This window comes from Hemicordylus capensis, chromosome 2 (assembly GCF_027244095.1).
Source record: "Hemicordylus capensis ecotype Gifberg chromosome 2, rHemCap1.1.pri, whole genome shotgun sequence".
NCBI classification, from domain to species: Eukaryota; Metazoa; Chordata; class Lepidosauria; order Squamata; family Cordylidae; genus Hemicordylus; species Hemicordylus capensis.
The window spans coordinates 178,731,147-178,756,359 of record NC_069658.1 but is presented as its reverse complement, the minus strand read 5'-3'; the positions used below and the strand labels follow the sequence as shown (position 1 = coordinate 178,756,359).

The 25,213-nt window shown below is 48.5% G+C and overlaps 2 protein-coding genes across 8 annotated transcripts in view; both read left to right on the top strand.

Moving 5' to 3' along the window:
- Window positions 1–282: 282 nt before the first annotated feature.
- Window positions 283–12,045, top strand: CLPP (caseinolytic mitochondrial matrix peptidase proteolytic subunit). Of its 2 annotated transcripts, none has more exons than XM_053298620.1 (7): window positions 283–426; window positions 1,629–1,730; window positions 2,636–2,707; window positions 4,082–4,178; window positions 7,888–8,075; window positions 8,319–8,424; window positions 11,538–12,045. In XM_053298620.1, exons 1-7 carry the CDS (start codon window positions 409–411, stop codon window positions 11,705–11,707), a joined length of 753 nt encoding a protein of 250 aa, XP_053154595.1. In that variant the 5' UTR covers window positions 283–408; the 3' UTR covers window positions 11,708–12,045. The 2 variants fall into 2 exon arrangements, with proteins under 2 accessions (XP_053154595.1, XP_053154594.1); XM_053298619.1 differs by having other exon boundaries at window positions 388–484.
- A 5,240-nt stretch (window positions 12,046–17,285) lies between these two features.
- The window catches only part of LOC128345920 (afadin- and alpha-actinin-binding protein-like), an 88,946-nt gene continuing 81,018 nt past the window's right edge, over window positions 17,286–25,213 (top strand). For 3 of the 6 annotated variants that reach the window (XR_008316702.1, XR_008316703.1, XR_008316701.1), the window contains exons 1-2: window positions 17,812–18,003; window positions 19,139–19,203. Coding sequence is in view for 3 of the 6 variants with exons in the window: in XM_053298599.1 (XP_053154574.1) it covers window positions 17,873–18,003; window positions 19,139–19,203 (196 nt within the window). In the remaining 3 variants the exon portion in view is untranslated. Of the gene's footprint in view, window positions 17,292–17,376; window positions 17,755–17,811; window positions 18,004–19,138; window positions 19,204–25,213 lie in introns of those variants that run through there. The other 3 variants (XM_053298601.1, XM_053298600.1, XM_053298599.1) reach the window with 3 other exon arrangements.

Here is a 25,213-nt window from a genome sequence, read left to right as displayed (position 1 = left end):
CCAATTCAACGAATTCAATACAAATTATTGCAATAAAGTAAATTCAAATAGCGAGCAGAGAGGAGTCTGTAATGGCGGGGGGGGGGGCGCTCAGGCAGTGATTCATGGTGTGAGAAGAAGCATGTTACAACACAAATGCACGTGCCACTGCTTTTATATGTGATACGTTGAAGGGTATTCATAATAAAATAATAGAAACCGAAATCTTGGACACCTCTCGGAAGCGTCACAGCCTTAGGAACTACGTTTCCCATGGTGCATAGCAGCGTTTTGATACGTGCAGGAATTACAGTCCAATCTCTTCCCTTCGGCAGACAGACACTGCCAAAGCTCTGATCATGTGACTTGCTTGCTTTAGGAGCACGTGGACAAGGTAGAAAGAAGGATCTTCCGGGTCTCAAAAGCAGGATGCTGCAGAGGATAGTGGTGAGGGGCAAATGCACGTGGGTCGGACTCGATAATGGGGTGGAAGCCAATAGTGACTGTGGGTGCTGGTAACAAATGCGGGATAAGTGTCTCTTATGTGGCTGTGCTCCTGTTCCCCGTCTCCAAAGCCCCTTCTAGCCCCCTTGTCCTTTGAAAACAAGCAACCATTTCAGGCTGTACAAAGTACATAATAAGAGCCTTCTCAGATCAGACCGAAACTAATAGCCTCCAGGAAGCCCGCAAGAGCACGGCTGTCGTCCCCACCCCCACACAACTGATATCCCGCCCCTCTTGTGGTGTGCTCTGTTTGGGTGCTGGTGCGGTAGCTAAAAGGATAAGGTCTGAGCAGCGAAGTGCCTAGAGGTACACCTAGGTAATTTTGGAGCCTGGACCTAAAGGCCTTTGGAGGGCCCCCCTCTCCCCTGCAAATTAAGCACCATCATGCTCTGCTGAGCGATCACATCACCCAGGACAAACCAAAGCAGATTTGGGGGCCCCCAGAGGCTATGGAGGCCCTGGACTTCAGCCCCTAAATCCAGGGGTAAGAGCGCCTCTGGGAGTGCCTGGTAGAAATTTCACCTCAACTGTGAACTCTCTCTTGGTAGATTAGGGCATTCCATAAGTAAATCCTGTCCCTCATTATGTGAATAATGCCACCTTACCTCATAGGGCTGTTGTTTGAGGATTACTGAGATGGTATATGTAAAGTGCTTTGAATGCTCAAAAATTGATGGGGAAATTATTATTATTTGGAAATCAGAATGTCCTATATAGAAGATCACACTCCTGTACTTGGCCTTCACTTATCTGGAATAACTACCAGCCACTAGTTTCATGCTTACAGTCACTAATGTTGAACCGATGTCCTTATTTCCCAGTAAGCATGTACTGATAGTGTGGTTTTGAGCACAGCAGATACTGTGTGTCAAGAACTAGGTATCTAGATTTTGAGACATGACTACTGCAGGCTGATGTGAAAGCTGCCACAGCAGGGAGAAAGCAAGTGCGCCTTTGGATTGTGCTTAGCAAAGGGCAAGCCTGAAGCAGTGGCTTTGTGTTAGCAACCATGAGAGGGAAAGGGCAGCCTGTTGGGGGGGTGGATCAGAAGTAATCAGTCAAGGGGGGTTACAGAGGAGATGCTGGTGGTTAATGGTAGAAGTGAGGTGTTTCTGTGTGGTAACCAGTGTTTTCTCTGCCTGCAGCGCCCCTTGCGGCTGGCCGGCCACACCCTCTCTGTGGCTCGAAACCTCCACCAGTCTCCCAGGAGCCACATCCCTCTTATTCCTATTGTGGTAGAGCAGACGGTAAGCATAGCATGCCAGGCAGGGCATGTATCTATGGGGTAGGCTGCTCATTCTCTGTCTATGTGTGGGGAAGATTGCAGGGTGGGTGTTAGAAAGTCCAAAGTATATAATAGGTGTTGAATGAGCAGCTGCTTGTAGCAGCAAGCTGCCTAGACCCTGATCAGCAAGTAACTTTTCACAGGGGCTATTTTTTTTTTAATTAATTGAGCAAGTCTTCAAGAGTCAGCTGCCCTGGGCTCTACCAACTGACTCTTCCTAGCTGAGACACAAGCAGAGGGCTCTTTAACTCCCTCCTCTGCAATGCGAAGAGGAATATAGACTCTATTGGGGTTCTCCTCAAATGCACCTCAGATGCTTGCCAGTTTGAAAGTGGCTTCCTTCTCCTTGAACAGTGGGACTGCTGATTGCCTGTACAATTTTCCTTATCTCTCCTTAAGGGCTCGGTGCTCATCCCCACCCCCACCCCCCTTTTAACTTCTGTGATGGATGCTGACATTTCAAGGAAGGCACCTATGAACACCAGAATCATGGCATGTGCCCAGCCCTGTCTGCACAGGTCCCCAATACATTTGCAAATCCATCTAGCCCTTCTGCCAACTTCTTCCGCATCTAGTGGGCCACTGTGCGAAACAGGATGCTGGACTAGATGGGCCTTGGGCCTGATCCTGCAGGGCTGTTCTTATGTTCCTTTCCTTTTGTCAGCACACAGCGCTTCCGATGCCTTTCAAGGCTGCCTAATTTGGCTCTGCTCTTAGAACATGACCTCAGAATTAAATTGTACTCTAGTTAGCTATTTCCTGCATAGTAGAGCCATGAGTTCTTCTCTCTGGAGGAGGCTGAGACTCTCTGTCCCCACTGAATCCTGAGCTTTGAGAGCATTAGTGCTAACTTCCTGTCTGTTTCAGGGCCGTGGTGAGCGAGCCTATGACATCTACTCCCGCCTTCTGAGAGAGCGCATTGTGTGTGTGATGGGCCCGGTAAGTACAGGAGTTCTTCTCACAGTGGGGCAACAGGGCCAGCCAGTCCAGTTTTGTTCCTGCATCCCACCCAGGAGCCAAGCAAAGGACCTGTTTTGTGCTTGGAGAAAAGGGCATTTGACTTAATGTTTGTATGAGTTTGCTCAAAAACGTTTGCTTCTTAAAGTCATTTTTATTGATTTTGTTTGTTTGTTTGTTTAGCTGTGACGTGTATCCTGCACTTTTTTTAAGGAGATCAGAGCTGAGGGGCCTTAGTTCAGTGGCAGAAAACATGTTTTGCGTGCAGAAGGTCCTAGGTTCAGGCCCTAGCAACTGCAGCTAAAGGATCTCAAGGGGAAGGGCTAGAAAATACCTCTCTCTGAGGCACTGGGGAGTAGCTGCCAGTCAGAGTGGACCATAGTGGGCTAAATGGATGAATGATCTGACTCACTATGTCAGTCCCATATCGGGAGGGGTCAGTGGCAGAGCACAGACTTTGCACAAATAAGGTCACAGTATACCAAGTGAAAGGATCTCTGGTAGCAGGACTGGGAAAGGCCTCTCTCTGCCTGAGACCCTGATGACAAATAATAGTAGCAGTACAGGGCTAACTTGCTGGACAGCAGTTTTCATATGTTTTTATCTTTGCGACAACCCTGTGAAATAGGTTAGACTAAGAAAGAAGGTAATTTGGCCAAGATCACATAGAGGGATTTGAAGCTGGCCTTCCCCAGTTCAGCACACTAGCTGTTTTGGACTTCTCTGAATTCTTAGGCAAGGAAGGGAAAGGCCTAGAGGTGGTGAGCAATGTGGATAATGAAACAGAAAATGGACTCTGCACCCCCACTTCATGCATTGTAGTTTTGAGGTCAGAATTCAGCTTTCCGAGGATCTCAGATCTCTCTCTCTCTCTCTCTCTCTCTCTCTCTCTCTCTCTCTCTCTCTCAAAAGGAAAAGAGAGAAAAAGCAAGTTTCTAGCTCCTGTGGTTGTATAGAGATGCTTGCAAGTATGTGGGCAAAATTCCTGCTGAATCTTAGGTGTCAGAGGAGTGGCTGAATCAGATTTTCAATGGGCTGGGGCTAGAGTTCAGTGCCCAGGATGGACATTTCTTTTTAGTGCAGAGTAGGCCTGACTGCAATCTGTAAACTGCTGTAAAGGCTTTTGTGACCCAAAGGCTTTACACTGCTTCTGGCACAGCTGGTTTCTTTGGGCAATTCATTTCAAAGTATTGTCCACGTGTATCCTTTGCTTCGTAAACCCTGGCCCACATAGCTGTGCAGAAAGCAAGAAAGAAACCGGGACTGTTGGATTTGCTAATGGCTCCAGCAGGAGATTGGCTTCCTACAGCAAGTAGTTCCCCAGTTCATCCACTGCCTTGTGCTTTCTGTCTCCAGATCGATGATGGTGTTGCAAGCTTGGTCATTGCACAGCTGCTTTTCCTGCAGTCGGAAAGCAACAAAAAGCCCATTCATATGTACATTAACAGCCCAGGTGAGTGGCAGCAAAAAACAAGGTACTATGTAGGAGCAGTTCCTCTGTCCTGCACATCTGCATTGTGTCCTGCAGTGCCTCCTTGTTGTGGTCAGAATAACCTTCTACATTTCCCCCAAGGCACCATTCTTCTCCTGAGATCTTCACAACCTCCTCTGGAAGTGCCTGTAATGGGGGTAGCTAGGCATTTGCCCCATCGTTCTTTCCCTTTGTACAGACAACTGTTGGGCCCAGGACAGAATCATGTCGTATCATGAGTTCTACATATCTGAAGTGGATCCTAATAAGGAAAGGCAAGCAGTGGCTAGAGGAAGCACAACATGTTTCCTAACCAATGTTCCCTGTAACAGGGATTCCCAGATGTTGTTGACCACAGTTCCCATAATCCCTAGCCAAAGGCCATTGCAGCTATGGATTATGGGAGCTGTAGTCCCCAACATTGGGGAATCCCTCGTACAGGGAACCCTGTTCCTGATCCCTCCCAGTTAGTCTACTGAGTGTTTCCTGATTATCAGCCCTTCCCTGTCTGTGCCATTTCTGACTCCACGCTATTTGTTTTGTTTGATTGTGCTGGGCGGGGAGTGGGCAGTACCTCCTTTCAATGTGCAGCTTTTGCTTGAGAATGGCCATGCTTCTGCCTACTGTGGCAGGCTCCCCGCCCAAGAACTGAGTATTTCACATTCTTCAGGAGCAGAGTTGAGTTGTTAAGAAGCAACTGCTGGGTCCCCCAGAATGTCCTGTGAAAACCACTAGCATAGATCTCAAGAAATGCAAGAGCGTCTGAAAAGCATGAATGCTTCAAACCTTCCCAAGTTTGGAAGGATCTCTTTATTTACAAGCTAATGATTGGACTGTTCCTCCTGATATATTTTGCCTGGCGGGGCAAATAGCAACTTGGGGTGGGGAAGGGGTTTCATCAAGAAGGCAGCACGGAGGAAAGGATTAGCCCCTCGTCCCTAGCGGGTCCCCCTCCCCACCCATGAGGCTGCTTTTACAATGTTAAAAATCAATGAGAGATCTGATCATAGGCCTGCCATGGCCGTGTCTAGTTATGCTCTCAGCTGCACTAATGCTCACTAGGAGATCTTGGTCAGTGGGTGTATGCCATAGTTAAATGGGCTTTGATTCAGCTCAGTTCACCCTCTGCACCCCCTCACTCTTCAGATTTGTGAATCAATCCAAGAGTTCTTCAGGGAGATTCCTAAGCAAGATGTGCTTTTATGGTTCCCATTCCCTGTTAGTGCTTAGCATCTGGCAGGGCATAGGAAGCTGCCTTAAGCCGAGCCAGACTATTGACCAACTAGCTCAGTGTTATCCATGCTGACTGGCTCTCCAAGAGTTCAGGAAGGAGACTTGCCCAGCCCTGCCTGAAGATGCTGCCGGAATCAAACCTGAGACCTTCTGCATGCAAGCAGATACTCCCCCACTGAGCGAAGGCCACATCAGGGGAATATCTTACTGCAGACAGTGTTCACATGTGGTCGCCCATCCAGATGTAAATCAAGGCAAACCCTGCTTAGCAAAAGGGGCAGTTCATGCTCGCTACCGCCAGTCCAGTTCTCTCCAGTAGCCACAGAGATACTGTCTCTGAAGATGGAGGCTGTGTTTCTGCCTTTCTGGAGAACTGGTCTCCAATCCCTTTAAAAGGCATTTGTTCTACAGAGAATCACAGCTTCCTGCAATAATGACTTCTACGGAGGATGATTCTCCATTGTGTTAAGAAGTACTTCATTCTGTTTGTCTTACACTGGCCGCTCTCGGAATCAGTGGATGATCTGAGTTCCTGTACTGGAGAGAGCATGGATTTAATCTTTTCTAACTGCTCCCTCCAGCCTGCATGTGTTTAAAAACAACAACAACAACAACACATGTTTTGTTTATGTTAAAACATTGGTTTGGTACCTACTTCAACATGATTCATAGCACAATTAAATGCTATGCAGCAATTCTATACAAAGACCAATAATATGTCTACAATATCAGTTTTATATAACATGCATGATACCGCATATAAATGACAGAGCAGTTCAGGGCCACTTCCCTCTGCTTCTTATAATGGTGTTTGTTTGTCTGTTTATTTAACTTGTACACCGCCCAAACTTTCGTCTCTTGGCGGTTAACAAAATACATGGCAGGATGTTCTTAACAATATACATGGCTGGATATTATCTTGTACTTTATCATTTTGGTAGCCAACAAATAAGCTCAACTTTGAATAAACCATCCCCGCCCCAATAATATTTTTATTATTTTATCCATAATATAAAAAGAAAAACATAAGAAAGATAGAAATGACAAAAGAAAAAAAAAAGACGTGCTCAAACGATACAATTACAATGATTCTCATTACAATCTGTATACTTCCACTTGAGTTCTTTACACCATCATCTCCCCCTCCCCTTCTCCAATCTGAAAGATAAATGGCTGCAAATGTAAAAACATTAAGGTCAGTAATTAGTGTACTTGTTACCTACACAGAGCATTCAGCATTACATTTCTCTACAAAAAGAAAACAAATCTCGGGCGAGGAACCAAACCCTGTGATATATTATATTGAATAAATGGTTCCCATGTCTGAGAAAAAAAATCTTCAGATTTGTTTTTAATATATGCAGTAATTTTGGCCATTGATGCATAATCCCAAAGTCTAAGATACCAATCGTCTAGAGATGGAATCAGATTTGTTTTCCAGCAAGAAGCACAGAGGATTCTTGCCGCCGTTATATATAAAGAAAGTTCAGTGTATCTTGTAGAAATATATGGTTTAGTGATATTTAACATAAACATCTCTGGGAGCGGGTGGGGGAAGAAAAATCTATATGCAAAATTTGCTGCATCTTCAAATGTATTGTTTTCCAAAAGTTTTGAGTTTTTTTGCATGTCCACCACATACGATAAAAAGTACCTCTCTGTTCTTTACATTTCCAACAATCCCCAGAGTATTTATTGTTCATCTTTGAAATCTCTACTGGGGTAGGATACCAGCGTAGGTACACTTTATACCAGTTTTCCCTCAAGGTATTATTCACTGTAAATTTTATGTTCACCTTCCATTGAAATTCCCACTGTTGCATCTCTATTGTTCTGTTAAAATTCTGCCTCCGTTTTATCATACAGTCTTTCACCTGTTCTGATTCCAAGTCGTATTTCAGTAGTAATTTGTATATAAGACCCAACAAATGCTCTGAGTTCTTTGTTTATTAGAGTTTCAAATCCTGTCAAGGCTCTCAACTTTCCATCTTGCTTCTGTACTTCTTGGATTATACTGAATAAACAAATGGTTAATTTCCCTCCCTTGGTGTACTCTAAGTAAATTAGTCAGTTTGAGCATATGAACCATATCCCACTGCACATGATTTCTAGAAAGCCCTGTTATGTCTCCCTAAACTTCCCAACCCTGATACCTCCAGCTTTAAAGAAAGCGGTCCATTCCTGGATCATTGTACTTGTCCCCTGCTTCCTGGGAGTCTAGAAGACTACAACAACAGAGAATCCTGGGACACCCTAGAGCTGAACACATTTATTGTGGCGTGAACATCCATAGATAAGAATCCACTTTATCAGATGCTGTTCGGGGTTGTGCATCTCTGTTCACTTTCCTAGTCCTCTTGGCTTTTGGTTCTGGGATGAGTGTCCCTGTTGCTTAAGAAAGCTTCTCCCCAAATTTGTGAGCCTGAGTACTGCAGTTAGCTGTTTACTTCCCCTACAGGTGGTGCAGTGACATCAGGACTGGCAATTTATGACACCATGCAGTACATCCTCAACCCCATCTGTACGTGGTGTGTGGGGCAGGCAGCCAGTATGGGATCTCTGCTGCTGGCCGCGGGATCGCCAGGCATGCGCCATTCGCTGCCCAACTCCCGCATCATGATCCACCAGCCCTCGGGCGGAGCACGGGTGAGTCTGATGGCCTTGCCACTTCCTGCTGCAGATTCTGTGTGACCGCTTGCTCCACCAAGCCCCACCTAAAACCTTTTGCTCCTCTAGCCAGCATCCCATCTTGATGCTGACCTGGGCACGTTGTGTGGCCTCATGACTAGGGGGATCTCCTGGCCATCCCTCAATGTTCTCTGGTGGGTGAAGCTCCTCAGCAGCTGACTAGGTGAAATTTTCCATCTAACTCTCTCCGTTCCCTTCCAGGGCCAGGCTACAGACATTGCCATCCAGGCTGAGGAAATCCTCAAGTTGAAGAAACAGATCAATGGCCTCTACGCCAAACATACCAAGCAGGCCCTGGATGTGATTGGTGAGCAACATGGGCAGTAGACCCCATGGCATGAGCACTCAGCTCTGTATGTTAAGGCCAGCATCTAGGGATCAAGCAAGCTGTGAGCAATGAGGAACAGGGAGGCTGGACCTCTGGCTTCGGCTTTAGACTCCTGCTCAGATATGAAGCTTAGTTAGCATATGAAGGTCCATCTAGCTCAGGATGTTCTACAGTGCCTAACAATGATTCTCCAGCATTTCAGAGAGAGAACATTCTGGAGAAGTCAGGAATGGAATCTGGGGCCTTCTGCATGCAAAGCAGATGCTCTACCACTACGCTACAGGCCTATCCCTGAATTTGTTGCTTTCTCAGAGACAGGAACATAGGAAGCTGCCATATACTGAGTCAGATCATTGGTCTATCTAGCTCAGTATTGACTGGCAGCGGATTCTCCAAGGTTGCACACAGGAATCTCTCTCAGCTCTATCTTGGAGATTCCAGGGAGGGGACTTGGAACCTTCTGCTCTTCCCAGAGCGGCTCCATCCCCTGAGGGGAATATCTGACAGTGCTTACACTTCCAGTCTCCCATTCATATGCAACCAGGGCAGACCCTGCTTAGCTAAGGGGACAAGTCATGCTTGCTACCACAAGACCAGCTCTCTTCTGGTCTTTTCCACTTTACATGGGGATGAAACAAGAGCCCCTTCCTTAATTCCACCCATCCTTTTTGTATAATGAATCTTCAGAGATTTTCTTGGTTTTCCCACAATTGCTTTCTCCTCCTCTTTCCTCCCTTCCAAGATGTGCCAAATTCTGGTCAACTTTGGGAAGTATAATGGGACAGGTAGCCGGCGGGGAGCTGGAGTTATGCTGGTAAATAATTGTGAGTTTCTTTTGGATCCTACAAATTTAAATCATACAAGCCGACCCCCGCACAGAGCATCTGTGCGCTCGTTGGGGCCGGCTACCATTCTCTCCTCCCGCCTCAGTCTCCGGCCGGGCCGAGTGCGGCCGCCATCATGGCCAGGCCCGCCGCTACCTCGCATCCGGGCCTGCCGCCACCTCTGCGGCCGCGCCGGACCCACCGCCTCATCTCACCTCCTTGGCTGCCCGACCATAGCCCACTACTGCTGCTGCACCGGGCCCACCGCTTTGTCTCGCCTCCGCGGCTGCCCGGCAAGCCAATTCTCCTGCCACTGCGTCCTGGCCTGCCGCCACCGCGGCCTGGCCCACTACTGCCGCCGCGCCGGGCCTGCCGCCTTGCCTCCGCAGCCGCCCAGCCAGCCAATTCTCCTGGGTGAGCCAGCCAATCAGGCACCTCCGCAGCCCAGCCAATCAGCTGGGCTGCCGGGACGCATTTTCCCTGGGCACACCCAGGAGAATTATATATATAGATCACATATTGCCATTTAAATCATATCACATTTTGCATGTGTTTTGAGTCTTCTGTAATTTGAAGCAGCTGGATATTGATATAAGTTTTAAAAAGAATCCTTAACAAGGATTGACAGCTGCTTGTTTGGTTGAGGCATCTTCTAGCCATGGCTGCCTTCAGGAGAAGGACAAAGGAGTAAAAGGTGAGATGAGTAGTGGATAAAGGGCATCCGTATAGCTGCATAGAATGGCGTAACAAGTGACAAACGCAAGGCTTGGGTAAGGATCAGCTACTGGTAGTCCAGGGCTCAGTCTGGTTCTCAGTCTTAAAAGGAATCTCCCCTCTAAGGACCTCAAGCTTTCATCAAGGAACATGCAAGAGTATTTAACCTTCTCCTTGCCTGCTCGGTGTGGACAGCAGTGGAGGCTCAGTTAGAATTATCTCATTGTACAGCTCACCTGCTTACTCCTGTGTGTGAAACTTATTTATTTATTTATTTATTTATTTATTTTTACATTTATATCCCGCTCTTCCTCCAAGGAGCCCAGAGAAGTGACTGGCCCAGAGTCACCCAGCTAGTATCATGGCTGAATGGGGATTTGAACTCGGGTCTCCCCGGTCCTAGTCCAGCACTCTAACCTCTACACCATGCAAAGGGGAGGGAATAGCTGGTGTGTGTAATAAGGGGGGATCTCTCACCAAGCTCCTGTTTGTACTAGAGCGAGGGGGTTAAAGAGCTGTCATTCAGTTTGTGTGGAAGGGAGTTGATGGTTTGAGCCAAAATTGCTTTGGCCTTTCAACTCAAAAAATGTTTTTCAAAAATTTGGGGAAAGAAGAGCACAAAAGAACTAGAGCAGGCATCAAAACCAGAACAGGTAGAATGAAATGAACAGAAGCCCTGTTTACGGGAGGAATAAATCTACCACTGAAAAAGAAATTTCTAAGAACGTACAGTACATCTGGAGTATAGTTCTATGTGGCAATGAGACACAGACAAAGACATAACATGGAAGAAAGGAAACTGGAGGTGTTCTGAAGTAGGGTCATGAAGAATATGTCTTGCAAGCTGCATAGAAAGGAAAGCTAGTGAAGAAGTTACTGCACAAGATTTGAGAGCGATGAGGTGTGGTGCAAAGTTCGTGTGCAGAGGGGGCAATTTAAGCCTACTTGGGAACAAGTTGTACGGAACCTACAGGGACTTGCTTCTGAGAAAACAGGCATAGGATTGTGCTTTAAGGATAATAGAGTTCATTCTAAGAAATGGGGGATTAGTCCAGGAACAAACTGAACAGGAATTGGAAGGAAGAAGAGCAAAAGGAAGACCTAGGAAACAGTGAAGTACAGGAAACTAAACAACAGAAAGGGGTGGTGTGTTATGCTGACCTGAAAAGACTAGCATAGGGCAGAATGTCTTGCTCTTCAGCACCTTGCCAGTCTTTGGACTGGAACATGAGAAGTGGTATTACTGAGGCAGGTTTGCAAATAGCTACTCACTTGGTTGTCTCTAGATGCCCAGGTGAGGAAGCTTTATCGAAGGCGATTCTTTTTTAGGCCACATCACGAACCTGAACGTGTTTACTGCAAGTAAGTCCTACGGAGTTCTTGCTTCCTCATACATGTACTTCGGACTGCAGCCTTGCATAGGTACATGGGCACTAGGAGTCTAGTGAAAAGAAGTCTGTAAGCCATTAATGTGTGTGTACTTATTTTGCAAGACTTTCTTACAGCTTTTAACCCAATCATCCCTGATAAGGCAACTTGTTCTACTCCTTGCAGAGAATGCCATGGAGAGAGATCGTTACATGAGCCCAGTAGAAGCCCAGGAGTTTGGGATCTTGGACAAAGTGCTCGTCCACCCTCCACACGATGGAGAAGATGAGCCAGAGCTGGTACAGAAGGAGCCACCTCCTGCATCTGCTGCCGCCTCTTCCTCAGCTGAACCCTGAGGGACCAGCGGCTTCACTGGATGCTTGTTGCATCAGGAATGATTCCAGCAGTGCTGATACCCTGGATTCAGGATGGGACTTCCCCGCCATCTGTCTATTTGGACTCCTTGGAAGAGCCTGGGGATGTTGGGATCTGAGTAGGCCTGCTCTTAACGAGTGTCCCATTGGTAGCTGGCCAGCTGTGTTCTTAGGAGCTGGTCTCTTGCCTTTTGCTCCACAGAATCTGATCTCTGTCCGTAGCAAGATGTGTCCTTCCCCACTCCCCCACCCCCTCACAATTATAGCATTGTTTAACGGAGTGATGGTTTTAGATTAAACTTTGAGCTTTGCACTGTCAAGGTGGTTTTTGTTTTCCCTCTGGAAGATCATGAGATTCTCTGGTCTTCCATGCCTGCCCACTGTGACTGATTCAGATTGCATAAAATGTATGCGCTTGTAGGAGATGCCATTGCAGGCATCCAAGCAATATTCTGGAACTGCAGCGGGACCAGTTTACCTGGCAGGGATATTTGTGTAATCTGACTCTTTCCAGCACCTCCTTTACTAACCCTGCCCCACCATGCAGCTGTTCTGTAGGTGTCCTGGTCACTTTGTGTAGAAAGGCCCAAGATGTTGTGCATCCTTTCTGTGGTCCCAAAATTCATCCTCACTCCAAAGAGCAGATGCTGTATCTGGAGTTCTGCTGTAGGCACAATCTCACTTTTGTTCCTCCTCATAAAGATGTGGAAGCGTCCCTTGAATTGCTCTCTTCTGTGGACCTGATCTTGAGTGTGAATAAGATCTGAGCAAAGCTGGGCCGTGTGTAGGTGAATCTTACTTTGATTCTGGCACACATTCCCATATAAGCGTTGGCAGCCTGGGATGACTGGGAAATGCACTTGTCTAACAGAAGGCATTTGTGGGGCTGAAGCAACCAGATGCTTGCATTTTTCTGAGAAGTAGAATGGAAAGAGCTGGTTCCTTTTCTCTTTGCTCCCATGGCCCTATCCATAATTGTCCATTCTCTTCACACCTCACATTCCATGGTAGTAAAAAGTGATGGTTAAAATACTACTCTGCTCATCTGAGCTGCCAGCCTGGGCACACTTTCCATGGGAGTAGCAGGCTCAAGAATTTGCACTCCAGAGCTCTTGTGGAAACTGCTAGGCTAGGTCATCTGAAGTGGTGCCTTTGGACAATCAGCTGTGGAAATCCCAGCGCCCCTCTTCTGTAGAGTGTGTCTTCTCCTCGTCACTCCTGTACACTGATATTAGACTACTGCAATGGATGGCTGATGTGTTCCTCTATTTGTCCAAGGGTGAGGATGACCAGAAGAAGATAAGGGAACATCTGTGCAAGTCTGCAACATGGGAGAAGCAGGCAGCATGGGCTCTGTGGGAACAGTTAATTGGGGCTGCACCAAAACCCCTTGCCATGTGTGTGTGTGGGGCAAGGGCCAGCCAAGATGGAAGAGTGGATGTGGAGAAGAAACAAAATAGACAATGATTTCCCCCGTTACAGAGATGGACTGCTGTCCACCAAGCAACAATTGACACATAATCCAAATCATTGACACATAATCCAAAGTAGTTTGAGTTAATTCATATATTTGTTTTCTCATTTAATAACTGTACACAATAAGAAAACAGAAACTGCTTTAATCCAAATTATACATAGATAGTATTTAAAGATGAACCCATCTGAAGACTGTATCTCCCATATTTACAACAGGGAGATGACATTTTTACAATGCCACTGCCCATGACTGCCCCATGGTAAGATGGAGGCTGGGTAGGGTTTGAGGCGTGTGGGCAGGTAAGGCATTTTGTACACTGATAGGAACTGTGTGGCAGAAGCCTTCCTCCTCCCACCAACCCCAGGCAGACCTGCTAGGTAGGAAGATTGTTCCCATATATAGTGACCCACAATAAGGGCCAGATTATGCCACGCTGAGGCCCTAAGCTTAAATTCTCACAAAAAGGACCATGAAAATAGAAATAAAGCTTCATTTTTACATATATACTTGGCAAAGGTACAACAAAAAACTAATAATCTAATGAAAACCGTTATCTTGCAAAAAGCCTATTTGCATTAGAATTATCTTTAGATGAAAATACATTAGGATTTCTTACTTGGCATTCATGAAAACTTTTAATGTACAGAAACACAAGAGAGCATTACTAAATTGAAGAAGCAATACAACCTGCACTGTCTGTGTTTGCATATCACACAAAATTTAAAACATTTCCTTTGTCCTTTATTTTTCAACTTTTCTTTCTTTCTTTCTTTTTTGCATTCAGAGACCCCTCATAATGTGAGGCTCTAAGCAGGTGCACAGCTAGGAGAGAGGGGGCCCCTGTTCACTCCTCTCCCCAGCGGCCCCGTGGAGTGAGGGAGATAAAGAAAATAGGGAGTGGTAGAGCTGGGGGGCCCTCGGGAGCTGGGGCCCCCGGGTTCTTTTAACCCTTCCACTCTATTATAGCTACACCCCTGGCTCTAAGCTATAGCTTAGTTTGTGCCTAAATCCAGCACTGCTCACAATGCAGGGCTGATGGAACAGGGAAAGCAGGTAAATGGTGGTTGTGCAATCAGCTAGAGATGTGCAATTCAATTTGACCTTGAATTGATTTGGGTCAAATTGGGGGCAATTCAGTGATTTGGTCTCAGATAAAAAATTGCCATCAAAATAAAAGACCAAATTGGGAGTCGAAGAGAATCACCCCCGATTCAACCCAAATTGATTTGGGTGATTCAAGCACCATTTTGAGGCACATTTTTCTGGGGAGAGCTGGGAAAATGGCCAACAGTACAGTTACCCATACCCTTGCACGCGATCAGAGACAAGCCAGAGGAAGGGATCCCCATACCGCCTTCACAGTCAGCACACAGAACCCACAAGGACACTGCTTCATAGACCATGGCCCCTGGAATGCTTTTTTCCCATGGGCTCCTGGAATGGAAATTTTTTCAGAGGAGAGCTGGTCTACCAATTGGGGTCGGACACATTAAGTCCAGAGCGGAGGGCCAGTCTACTACTAACCCCAATTGGTAAACCAGCTCTCCCCAGAAAAATGGTGCCATTTTGAGGTCCATTTTTCTAGGGAGAGAGGTGGTCTACCAATTTGGGTTGGCAGGTAGACCAGCCCTCCACTATGGACTTTGCGCATCAGTCCTCCTCAGAGGACTGATCTGTTTGGTAGACCTGAGGTGGGCAGATGCACCAAGTCTGGAACAGTGGGCTGGTCTAACCACTGCCCCCCAATTGGTAAACCAGCTCTCCCGGAGGGGGGGGGAAGCACCATTTTGAGGCCCATTTCCCCACCTTTCTCCAGAAAAACGGGCCTCAAAATGGTGCTTGAATCACCCAAATCAATTTGAGGGTGATTTGTCAAGACAGCTGGCCAAGTCGTCTGTTTTCAATGAATCAATTTGATGATTCTGCCATTTGATTCAAGCTCAAATAGAATACAAGAATTTGATTCATGCACACCTCTACAATCAGCTACCAAGATTCACTGCTCACCTTGCTGACACGCAGCTTTCCTCTCCCTTGACTGTGGCTCTAGAACTGTGGCACCAGACAAAAAAATATTGTGGATGTCATTGTTCCACCTCTCCACAGTGCAGCTTGGGAATGGCTGGGCCTCCTTCTCCATAAGGCCAAACATGCATTCATGAGAAGTGTAGGTGATGCCATGTGGCAGGGCGAATATTCCCAGCAGATGAGAAGTCTTTCACCAGGATCAGCGGGATGAGGTGGACAACAGAGAGTCCTGCCTGAGGGCTCAGTGCCGGATCATGCCAGCAGTGGGATGTTGCTGCAAGCAGTGGGAGGGCAGAGGCTCCTGCCTCTTGCAGCCGCCTCAAAATGTTCTGGCAGCAAGCAATGGTCATTTGGGCAGTTGCACAAGCCCCAGACCATCCCTGGGTGAGAACAGTGTCAAAAATATGAATCTAGTCAAGGTCCTGAATACAAAGGCAAAACATCGGAACCCAGTAAAATTCCAGTGGGGCTGCTGACGGAGACAAGGCTCTTGATGGAGTTAAAGGGGAGGTTTGCCATCTAGGTTTGCACATCTGCATCCAGGACTTCCTGGATTCTCAAATAGCCTCAGTGACAAGGAGCAGCTCATACTTTAGTTTCTCTTTCACAACCACCCTGTGAAGTAGGTTAGGCTGAGAGAGAAGTGACTGGCCCAGAGTCACCCAGCAAGTATCATGGCTGAATGGGGAGTTGAACTCGGGTCTCCCCGGTCCTAGTCCAGCACTCTAACCACTACACCACGCTGGCTCCCCTTTTATCAGCTGTACCTGATTTGCCAACTGTGGCCTTGTTTGGAGAGGTCTAATATAGGTTACCTGTGCTAATGTTAACATTATCGGTTAACATACTCTATGTAGAGCTGTCCACCAGGAGTGTTTGGGGAAACTCCAAAGGGTTTCAGATGCGTCAGGAAGGCTTTTAACAGGGGTGCCTTGCTTGAGAGCACACAGAAGCATCTGGCTGGCTGATGTTGAAAACAAGATGTAGGACTAGACAGGACTCGGTCTGATCCAGCAGCAGGGGCGGAGGCAGTTCTTGTGTTTTTCGTGGTTAGACCACTGAATATGTGTTGAGTATGGAAGCAAGGACTTAGTGTAGCTATAACTGAGCAGATGGGTTCAAAGAACATAGCTCCCCCAGCTCCTGAGGGCCCCCAGCTCCTCCCTTCCCTATTCTCTTCATTATCTCCCTCATTCCAAGGGGTCGCCGTGGAGAGGGGTGAACACGAGCCCCCTCTCCCCTAGCTACACCGCTGCCAGGACTGATGCTGAAAGGGGAGCCGGCTTAGACTGGAAGGACATCATCGACAGAGAGAAGACTATACATCAAGAGTTCTCAGATTTGGAGTCCCAGAAGTTGTTGGGCTACAACTCCCATCATTCCCAGCCAAATCAGCCTTCAGCCATTGAGGTGGAGGGGGATGGGAGTTGTAGTCAGACATCTGAGGATCCAAGTCTGACAACTCCTATTTATTATTTATTTATTCAATTTCTATACTGCCCTTCCAAAAATGGCTCAGGGCGGTTTACACAGAGGAATGAATGAATGAATGAATAAGATGGCTCCCTGTCCCCAAACGGCTCACAATCTAAAAAAGAAACCTAACGTAGACATCAGCAACAGCCACTGGAGGTACTGTGCTGGGGGTGGATAAGGCCAGTTATTCTCTCCCTGCAAAGTAAAGAGAATCACCACTTCGAAAAGGTGCCTCTTTGCTCAGTTAGCAGGGGTTGACTATTATTAGCCATAATAAATGGAACCTGCAAGTCGTCCTCTGAATATCAGTTGTTAGAGACAAACAAGAGGTGGGTTGGGCTTTCTCAAAGGCATCTGCCTGGCTTCTGCTGGAAACGGGATGGTAGACTTTTCTGATCTGGTCAAGCAGGGCTTTTCCCCCCCACATGCTTTGCCATGCAGAGAGAAGGTATGCATCCCAGCATGCCTCAGTGTAGCCTCTCTCCCCAGACTTCATCCAATCGAAAGTTGGGCGGGAACTTTAGGAAAGCCTTTTAAGGACATGGTAGTGTTTTTTTATTGGTTACTTTGTGTAGCAACTAAGGGGTGAGTTAATTGTAGGTAGAGAGTTTTAGCTGGTGGTGCTGTGGACGTGCTTGGTAATCGGGGTAATTTTTAGGCCTGGGTCAAAAGAGAGTGTTGCATTTAAGTGTGGAATGGTTTTTAAAATATAAATATTGTGAATGCTGCCTATAGCTGTGGCTGAACATTAGGAAGTTTGAGCGTAACCCATGAAAGCATAATATGTTTTTAAAATGCATGCTGGGGAAGGATAGTAAACCTATTTTAGAGAACAATTCAAAGGAGGGATGAGAAAGCACTTTAAATAAATAGAAAGAATGCCCAAGGAGTCCTGCCAAGTTCTGCTCCCTCCCTTGAACTTCCTTGAGACCTGGTAACTTTATAAAGCAGTAACAGGAGGTGGGGCTTCAATAGGAATCCTTGCTGACATGGGGGTTGGTGGGACCTGTGCCTTTCTTTGATCACTGTGTTCCTAGAGTGTGAGCAGGTGAGTATTAAGGTTGCCAGATGTTCTCTCTTTTTTCTCTTGAAGGATACCTGTAGCTTTTGAATGTTATATGATGACAAGCAGGTGATCTCTCTGCCCCCCGCCCACCACCACCAGCATGCAGTTCTCAGAATGGGGGGAAGCTTCTCCACCTGACTTTTCCCCATTATCAAGTCAAGCAGCTGTTAAATGCACAGGAATGCTGCAAGCAAAAACAAAGCAAGCAAACAGAAACCCTAAACTAAAATGGTAGTAATGAGTATAGGTGCTGTATGTGTGTATATATATATGTGTGTATATATAGATATAGATATATATGGTATCTTCTTTCAAGATTATTTAAACCACTATTGTAGTCTACTATCTGGTATTTTTTTAAATGTCTAGACATTTGTCCCAGAAAGGATCCTGTAGAGAGTGTGGGGGTGGAGTGGGAAAGGAGAAAATGGAGTTGTTTCTGAATAAACTCTTAGTTAAGTCTATATAAGATTACCTTGTGTTTGTGAGGGAAGCAGCTATAAAACAGCTCCATCAGTATGCATGGAGTAAAGAACAAGAAGGTGAATCTCTCCCCCAAGAAGCTTATAAGTTGTACAGTTATGTATTTGGGAGAACTGCTTGTAAGCCTCTGTGAGCTGCACTCTCAAGACTACAATCTAGATCGTGTCTTCCTGTCCAGGTATAAGCTGTGTTTCAGCATGAAACCGATGTTCTGATTGGAAACTATGCCAGTAAGCTCAAGTTTGTGCTACGGCTCTTTCACCCCAAATGTACCGCATGTCAAAGTGGGATAGCATTTCTTAAATGCTATCAACTGTTAAAAAAAAAAAAAAATCTCCAAAACTGGCGACTTTAGCTGTGTTTGATAGGAAAGGGGAAGAGCACATGTAGAAACTGCCATCTGAAATAAGTCTAGAGGCCTGCTAATATTTGATATAAGAGAAAAGCTACATTTTGTTATAGTTTCATGCTTCATAACTTTCATGCTTTGGTAACAAGTGAGCTATTTCCATCTGATGTGCCTATGAAAAAACTCTCTTAAAAAAACAAACACATATTCCCTAATTCACATACTTCGTACCACTGTGTACAAACCATCAGTAAAGTTCCCATACATCTCTCCCTAAATACTAAAACTTTCCAGAAACTCAAGGGTTATCTGCAGCAAGGTGTGATTCTGCTCCCAAGGGGGACGGACAGTCTCATGCTTAATGTCTTGGTGCACCTAGTAAGTAAAACTGAGCACCAGTTTAGTGACACACTGGATATAGTTAATAAAGTAGAAGGATGCATATTTCCCTGTTGCTTCAGAGATCTTTCTGTACAATGTACAATCCTTCTGTACAATTTTTGTGTCATGTTTAGTGTTTTCCCCCAATTTCAGGTTCCTTAGTAGAGGAATGGAATCCTTCACTGTCCCAGCCACCCCAGGAGAAGAGCCATTCATGGGTAACTATGCAATTGCCAACTGCTAAAGGCATTGTGGCAAGAAATGTTTGGTAAAGTCTTGCTTTACCGGTGTGTGTTGACTCCTGCTTACTCTGTGGTCATTAGCCCCTTCTTCCCTGGCAAGGAGGAGGTAAGATAGTGAGTGCATGAGCTACAGTTGGTTGGAGGCTACCCACACGAGGCCACTCACCTCTCTCCTGCAGAGGTGTGAAAAGGCCTTCAGACATGGAACTGCACAAGTATTTGGAGCTGTTTTTCTCGGTTGCTGCTATCAAGGCCATCTCTGTGGGTTTATCCTCTTCACCTGCTCCAGGGGCAGGACTTAAGCTAATTAACTGAAGAAAGACCTGGGCTGAGGAGGAGGACCCCCGCCCAGTTCTTTAAGTCCTGCATAGCTCCAGGCAGGCTTCCTTATCTCTCCGATTCTTCAGCGTTTCTTCCCAGCTTTCTCTCTCTTTGCATTTCTACTCCTGCCTTCCACCCCCCCCCTTGCCTCTCTTCTTCTTTTTCTACTACAGTGGTCCCTCTACTTACGAAATTAATCCGTTCCGAATGCACATTTGAAAGTCGAAAAATTCGTAAGTTGAAAAGCGGTTTCCCATAGGAATGCATTGGGAACGGATTAATGCGTTCCGGAGCCTAGAAAAAAGACCCAGACCCCCAGTAAGGCTTGCAAACTGCACAGGAACATTTCTTTTCAAGAATAAACAGGCAGTAAACAGGCAGGCAAGTCAAGGAAACCCCATCTAAAAATTTGTAAGTCGAGGAAACCCCATCTAAAAATTTGTAAGTCGAGGAAACCCCATCTAAAAATTTGTAAGTCGAAAAAACCGCATCTAAAACTGCCGTTTGTAACTCGAAAAATACTTATGTCGAGTAGTTTGTAAGTTGAGGGACCACTGTACTACTACTACCAAAAAAAAGGTTTTTTGCTCTCCGCTTTCTGTCCTCCTTCCTCTTCCTCCTCCCCCTCCCCGCATGGAGTGGCCAGGAACGAGTCTCCACGTGGCCGGCAGAGCAAAGGACACCTTCCCCAGTGGCACCAGAGCGCCCGGCTCGCCGCTCCCGCCTGCGCCCTTGCCGGCTACTGGAGAGTCGTCCGGCAGGGCGCCCACTTCGGCCGTGGCGTGTATCCCTCCTGCGGGCGCCGGAACACGTGGCAAGGCAGCCCAGACCTCCTCACTGGACCCGGGCGAGACGGCGGAGGCCCGCCTTCCCCGGGTCCTTTGTAGCAGGGCTATCCCGCGGCTCCCAGCAGCCATCCCTCCACCGCCACAGCGCAGCACCCCCTCAACGAGGCGCGGCATGGAAGCGGGCACCTCCACCCAAACCCAGGATGGCGGCCGCGCCGAGAAGAGCGCTAGAGCTCCAGCAGCTCTGGAGGAGGCTCCTGCTGCCCCAGCCACACAAACCTTGGTGAGCTCTGCCCAAGCGGGGGGTCCCCCTCCCTCTGGTCCATTACCATCTAATCATCCTGCCACCATGCCCCCAGAACTGAGCCAGCGTGGTGTAGTGGTTAGAGTGCTGGACTAGGACCGGGGAGACCCGAGTTCAAATCCCCATTCAGCCAGGAGACTTGCTGGGTGACTCTGGGCCAGTCACTTCTCTCTCAGCCTAACCTACTTCACAGGGTTGTTGTGAGGAGAAACTCAAGTATGTAGTACACCGCTCTGGGCTCCTTGGAGGAAGAGCGGGATATAAATGTAAAAATAATAATAATAATAATAATAAAGAATGGTAGGCATGGATTAAGAATGCCATGGTGGACACTGTCCTACAATTGTGCCCCCGCCCAAGCGCAAAAAGCGCTCAGAGAAGCGTAAACGTGACTCTTCCTCTTCAAAGGACTCTTCAGAACCTAGCTCTCATTCGCCCTCTCCCAAAAAAGCAAAAAAGAAAAGGAAGCATTCTTGCAAAAAAGCCAAGGTCCCTCCCAGTCAGGCCACCAGGGCTCACTCCTCAGATCTTTCTGACCATGACTCTGGGGATCCCAACCCTTTGAGAAAGAGGCCAGTTTTTCCACTTCAGTATGCTAACCCTAGGGCCTCTGGAGTGGATTGTGATCTGGAGGAGGCCAATGCAGGCTCTGGAGAAGAGGGACAGACCCCAGCTGCCCCTGTAGATAAGGAGGATGGTGAATGGTCTGGGGGTGAGGGGCCTGAACCTGCCAGCACGTCCCAACGGTTGTTTGTACCTGAGGACTTCAATCCACTAATGACCAAAATCCTAACCACTATTGGCCTCCAGTCCAAAATTCAACCGGTCTCGACCCCCACTTCTAAGGGTGATATGGTCTTCCCCAAGGCGAGACTCAAAGATATGCTTCTCCCCTTACCTGAATGCTGTACAGAAAGTATCAAGGAGGAGTGGGCCTTGCCTGCCCTAGTGCGCAAGCCTATGGCGGCAGCGGCCCATTTTTATTCTCTCCAACAGGAACCAGCAGCCCTACTAAAGACGCCTACTAAAGACGGATGCGCCTGTGGCTCAACTGGTGTCGAATTCCTTGCTCCCTCGAGATGGGGAGGTCTCCCTTAAGGACCTATCTGACAAAAAGGCCAAGCTGGCATTCAGGCGTGTGCATGACAACTCCTCATTTGCCACAAGAGCCTCAGCGGCCACATCGATGACATATGATGGCTAGAGCCAGCCTGCTATGGCTCGATGACCTTCTTAACGACACCCCTACTGACCTGGCACGCCTTAAACAGCAGCTGGTTAAACTACAGAAAGCCCAGGCCTTTGTGTCGGATGCCACTCTCGACGTGATAAAATTTTCTTCCAGAGCATCCGCTGCATCAGTTGTGGGAAGGAAACACCTTTGGCTCAAGAGCTGGCAGGCCGATGTCACCTCAAAGACCAACCTGACCTCGGTCCCCTATGATGCTACCAAACTCTTCGGGGAAACTGCCCTCAAGGAAGTCCTTGTAGAATTAGCTGATAAATGCAAGACCATGCCCTCTGCTCCTCGGAAGCAAGAAAAGCCGGCCTTTAGGAAACCCTTTCAGTCCTTTCAAGCCTCTCGCCCCTCCTTCAGAGGACGCAACAGAGATTTCAGACCTCAGAGGGCCACCTGGAACCGACAGTGTTTTTCTCCCAGGAACCCAGGGAACAGGCAAACTAACTCCCAAAATAAGCCTCCAAAACAACAATTCTGACTCGGGAGGGGTAGTGGTGTGCCCGAACCGGTCCGGCGGCCATTCCAAAGAATGGCCGAACTGCCGGACCGGTCCGGCCCTGCCTGGTTCGGGTCTGGGTGGGGGGGTATGCCTTTAAGGGCGGGGAGGGCTTGCTTAGCCCTCCCGCCTCCTTGCCCCCGCCAGCGCCCGTATTTTCTAGTATAGGGGCGCTGGAAACCAGCCGCCGCCGCGGCGAAAGAGCCCCCAATGCCAGTCCTCCCTCCCTCCCAGCTAGCTGCCCCCCCGCTCGCTCACAGCTCTCCGGATAGGAAACGAGAGGAGCTCCGGCACAGAGCTCCTCTCATTTGGAAGGCCTCCGGCAGAATGGTGTTTTGCGCGCACGCATGCGCGCGCCACAAAGCACGCCGTTCGCCGGAGGCCCGGTCTACCCAGCGATCGGAGGCCCGGTCTACCCAGCGATCGGAGGCCCGGTCTACCCAGCGATCGGAGGCCCGGTCTACCCAGCGATCGGAGGCCCGGTCTACCCAGCGATCGGAGGCCCGGTCTACCCGGCCCTTTCCCGGCGGGTAGACCAGACCTCCGGCGAACGGTGTGCTTTGTGGTGCGCGCATGCGCGCGCGCGCGCAAAACACCATTCTGCTGGAGGCCTTCCAAACGAGAGAAGCTCTGTGCCGGAGCTCCTCTTGTTTCCTATCCGGAGAGCGGTGAGTGAGCGGGCGGGCGGGCGGGCAGCTAGCTGGGAGGGAGGGAGGGCTGGCATTGGGGGCTCTTTCGTCGCGGCGGCGGCGGGGGGGGCGGCTGGTTTCCAGCGCCCCTATACTAGAAAATACGGGCGCTGGCGGGGGCAAGGAGGCGGGAGGGCTAAGCAAGCCCTCCCTGCCCTAAAAACAAGGCCCCCCTTCGGTGCCGGTCCGGACTTCTCCGGACCGTGCACATCACTAGGGAGGGGCGTGTCTGGGGGGCTGCCCCTCCGACTTCTTCCATGCTTGGGAGCAATCCACCTCAGACAGATGGGTCCTCGACCTTATCCAGCATGGTTACAGAATAGAACTAAACGGCTCTCCCCCCCACCCAGATTCCTCCCAACTCCGCGTTCAAACTCTACTTCCAAACACTCCAAGTTGGCTCAGGCCATCCAACATCTATTAGACATCGGAGCAGTGGAGTTGGTCCCTTGAGACCAGGTGGGGAGGGGCGTTTATTCTATTCTGTTCACCGTCCCAAAGAAGGACGGCTCCACCAGAGCGGTGCTGGACTTGAAATATGTAAACAAGTGGGTGCGGTACAGCAAATTCTGGATGGAGTCCCTCAGAGCCATCACAGAGTCTCTGCTACCAGGAGACCTGCTCTCATCAGTGGACCTGAAGGAGGCCTGCCTCCATATCCCGATCCACCAGGACAGCAGGCGGCTCCTCTGTTTCAGGTATTGGACTATCAATATTCCGCCCTCCCTTCTGGATTCTCATCCGCCCTGAGGGTGTTTACCAAGGTCTTCTGATGGCCTTTCTCCGCCTTCAGGGGATCCGGGCCTTTGCCTATATAGACGACCTGCTCCTGCAATCTCGCTCCCAAGAGTCCGCGACCTCAGACCTCTGGACCACGCTCCACACTCTAAGACACCATGGCTTTATCAATGTCGAGAAAAGCCAATTAAATCCCTCCAACCAGCTTCGTCATCTGGGAGTCATAATCGACACCGGCCAGGGTCGCATTTTCCTCCCCCAGGACCGATTCCTCCTCCTAGTCGGGGAGATCCAGTAGGCCCTGGCCTCACCCACGGTTCCTCTGATGTCTCTCGCACGGATCCTAGGCCTGAACGTCGCCACCCTCGAATCCGTACCTTGGGTGCAATTCCATCTCAGAGACCTTCAGTGGCTTCTTCTGCTCTACCAGTAGGCTATCTCCCTGAAACAGCACCTCTTACTCACCCTGCCCCCTCGAGTGAGACTCTCTCTCTCCGCTGGTGGCTTTCTCCGCTGAATGTCCTCAGTGGAAAGCGATTCTCGGAATTTCCAAGACTCATTGTCACCATGGATGCCAGTGCCAGGGGCTGGGGGGCCCACTGCCTCCAACACTCAGTCCAGAGGAAGTGGTCCCAGGCAGAGAAGCAGCACTCCATCAACTGGTTAGAACTAAGAGCCATTCGCCTGGCTCTTCTCAGTCTACGCTCCACTATCTAGGGGAGAGACGTCCTCATAAAGATGGACAACACGACGGCCAAGGCCCATGTGAACAGGCAGGGGGGCACGCGCTCCAAGTCCCTGCACCAGGAAGCGACCCTGTTGCTCTCATGGGTGGAGGAGCACCTTCCATCACAGGAACACAGGAAGCTGCCATATACTGAGTCAGACCATTGGTCTATCTAGCTCAGTATTGCCTTCACAGACTGGCAGCGGCTTCTCCAAGGTTGCAGGCAGGAATCTCTCTCAGCCCTATCTTGGAGAAGCCAGGGAGGGAACTTGGAACCTTCTGCTCTTCCCAGAGCGGCTCCATCCCCTGAGGGGAATATCTTACAGTGCTCACACTTCTAGTCTCCCTTTCATATGCAACCAGGGCAGACCCTGCTTAGCTTAAGGGGACAAGTCATGCTTGCGACCACAAGACCAGCTCTCCTCTCCTTACGTGATGCATCCTTCACAGCGCATCACGTAAAGGGAGACCTGAACACCCTAGCGGACTGGCTCAGTCGGGAGGACCTTCTCCCAGGCGAATGGTTGCTGCATCCCCAAGTTTTCGATCAATTGGCACGCAGGTGGGGGGAACCAGTGGTGGATCTCTTCACGTCCCCCCTCATCATGAAGCTGCCAAGGTTCTTCTCACAGTTCCCATGCACGACGGCAGAAGACACCGACGCTCTGTCAGCAAACTGGCCA